Source organism: Penaeus monodon, chromosome 28 (genome assembly GCF_015228065.2).
Source record: "Penaeus monodon isolate SGIC_2016 chromosome 28, NSTDA_Pmon_1, whole genome shotgun sequence".
NCBI classification, from domain to species: Eukaryota; Metazoa; Arthropoda; class Malacostraca; order Decapoda; family Penaeidae; genus Penaeus; species Penaeus monodon.
This window is the reverse complement of record NC_051413.1, coordinates 34,646,399-34,648,243: the sequence shown is the minus strand read 5'-3', so window position 1 is coordinate 34,648,243 and position 1,845 is coordinate 34,646,399. Positions and strand designations below refer to the sequence as shown.

Genomic DNA, 1,845 nt, shown 5'->3' with positions numbered 1-1,845 from the left:
CACAGCTCATGCCCGGTCAGTTGAGTGACTGCTGGAATGCGTGACCGCCTGGGAACACTAGATGCTACTGGCATTTTTACATTGCTTAAGGAGCTGCGTGAAAATATCATGGTACAAAGAAAGGTTTTGCTATTTTATTGGTTGTGTCCATTTTTAAACATACATGCTATTAACTGATATAGCATAACTGGACAGTGTCGTTACCCTATTTATTAACAGCAGGAGTGCCAGCTATTCAGCCATGTCTAATAGTTTTACGACTAAATAAATTCTAAAATAAGTCCAGTTTACATGCTGCCTTAGTTCATAGACATGCCAGGAGACCAAGGCGGTGCACGTGTGTAAAAGAAATGATGGATTTTTTTTATCGCGATGAGGGAAGAGGCGCAAGGTAACCAAATGGGAAGAGGGTCTAGAGAAAAGAAAATTATGTCGTAAAAGGGGCTAAATAAGAGAAAATCCTGTCGTAAAGTGGTTTAAATAAGAGGGAAGTGTGTAAAGCGATGATGCCACGGGAACATGGCAGCCCCTCCCCCCCCAGTCAAAGGAAAGAGCAGCGCGGAAGCGACGAGCATCAGAGCGCCCAGAGGTACCCCGTGCCTGAAGGAAGCGTCGCTCTGCAGGGGGACTCCAGGTCGGAAGAACGGCTCCACGTGGGCCAAGGTGCCGTTGTTGGCGTGGCACTGGAGGTGGAGGCTTCGGCACAGCAGGTTGTACACGTCGACCTGCTCCACCACGCCGGCTCGGACTCCCTGAGCAAAGTCTGTGGGAGGGTTTTGTGCTCAGGCGTCTTGTCACTTTTGCTTTAGTATTTCACAAACGAATTTAATCCATGTATGTAATAAGGAAAAAAAAAGCAATAGAGTAAAGCAAGAAATATGGGCAAAATGAAGGTTTTTCCTCACATGGCCCGACAGCATAGAGGACAGCGCGCATGTCGGGGTTGCGGCCATTGGTGTTGTCGAAGCCGTGGTTCCCCTCGTAGGAACCCGCGCTCTCGGGCACGGAGTAGGGGGTCTGGGGCGGGCGGATCATGTACCCTGGGAAAGGTGGAGACGAGAGGTAACTTCGGTTCAGCTTTCAAAATAGTCTACTATTGCATTTATTCATATTCATTATCAGAGACTCAAGTAAGTAAAGATACAAACAAAGAATGGTATCTAGAATATACATCTTTTGAACGTATTCGTCTCTTATCGATCTTTATAAAATATTCTATTAGCAATCGCGCTTTACACCTATCCCATCAGTTCTATGATTAATCCTTTTCGTAGAAAGTTAGCCGACCTAAGGATATCAGGAACCAATTTACAGTCGTATTTTCAATCGCTTCGACCCGACTTTCGGGTTTGTTAATAACAACTTGGTATTCATAATGCTTCCGATTGTCTTTCCCTAATAACACATTGTTCGGGAAAGGTTTCGGGAGGTCTGAATTCAGAAATTACAGTAATTAACCTGTATCAGTGATTCTCATTCCAGCACATATAATTATGAAGAACATTTATTTTCCTCCTATAAGCCTATATGCATGTCCAGATTTTTACGTGCTTATGTATTTGTATGTCTGTGTGTTTCGCGGGAGGTTCCGAGGTGTGGACACGCTCGCGAGTCTTTTCTCGTTTCCCTGCCTGCAGTGAATGACTGTCTTATCACCCCGTGTTCCGTTGTCATTTGATGTGCCTTTATTTCTAATTCATTAATAAACCACTTAGAAAAGTGAAGTGTTTTTATTGGCCTGGCAGTGAACTGAACAGGGAATTAAGAGTGCTCGCCTCCACGTGCACACTCAGACTCATAGCTGCGGCTGAGGTTAGAGGGTCATCTTGTCGCTTGGGCTTAACA

At 45.0% G+C, this 1,845-nt stretch overlaps 1 protein-coding gene across 1 annotated transcript in view; it reads right to left on the bottom strand.

The window, feature by feature from the left end:
- Nucleotides 1–119: 119 nt before the first annotated feature.
- Nucleotides 120–1,845, bottom strand: part of LOC119591543 (glycerophosphocholine cholinephosphodiesterase ENPP6-like) — a gene marked incomplete in the record, with an annotated part of 12,203 nt that continues 10,477 nt past the window's right edge. The window contains 2 exon segments of the mRNA XM_037940293.1: nt 120–763; nt 906–1,040. Of these exon segments, the coding sequence (XP_037796221.1) occupies nt 477–763; nt 906–1,040 (422 nt within the window).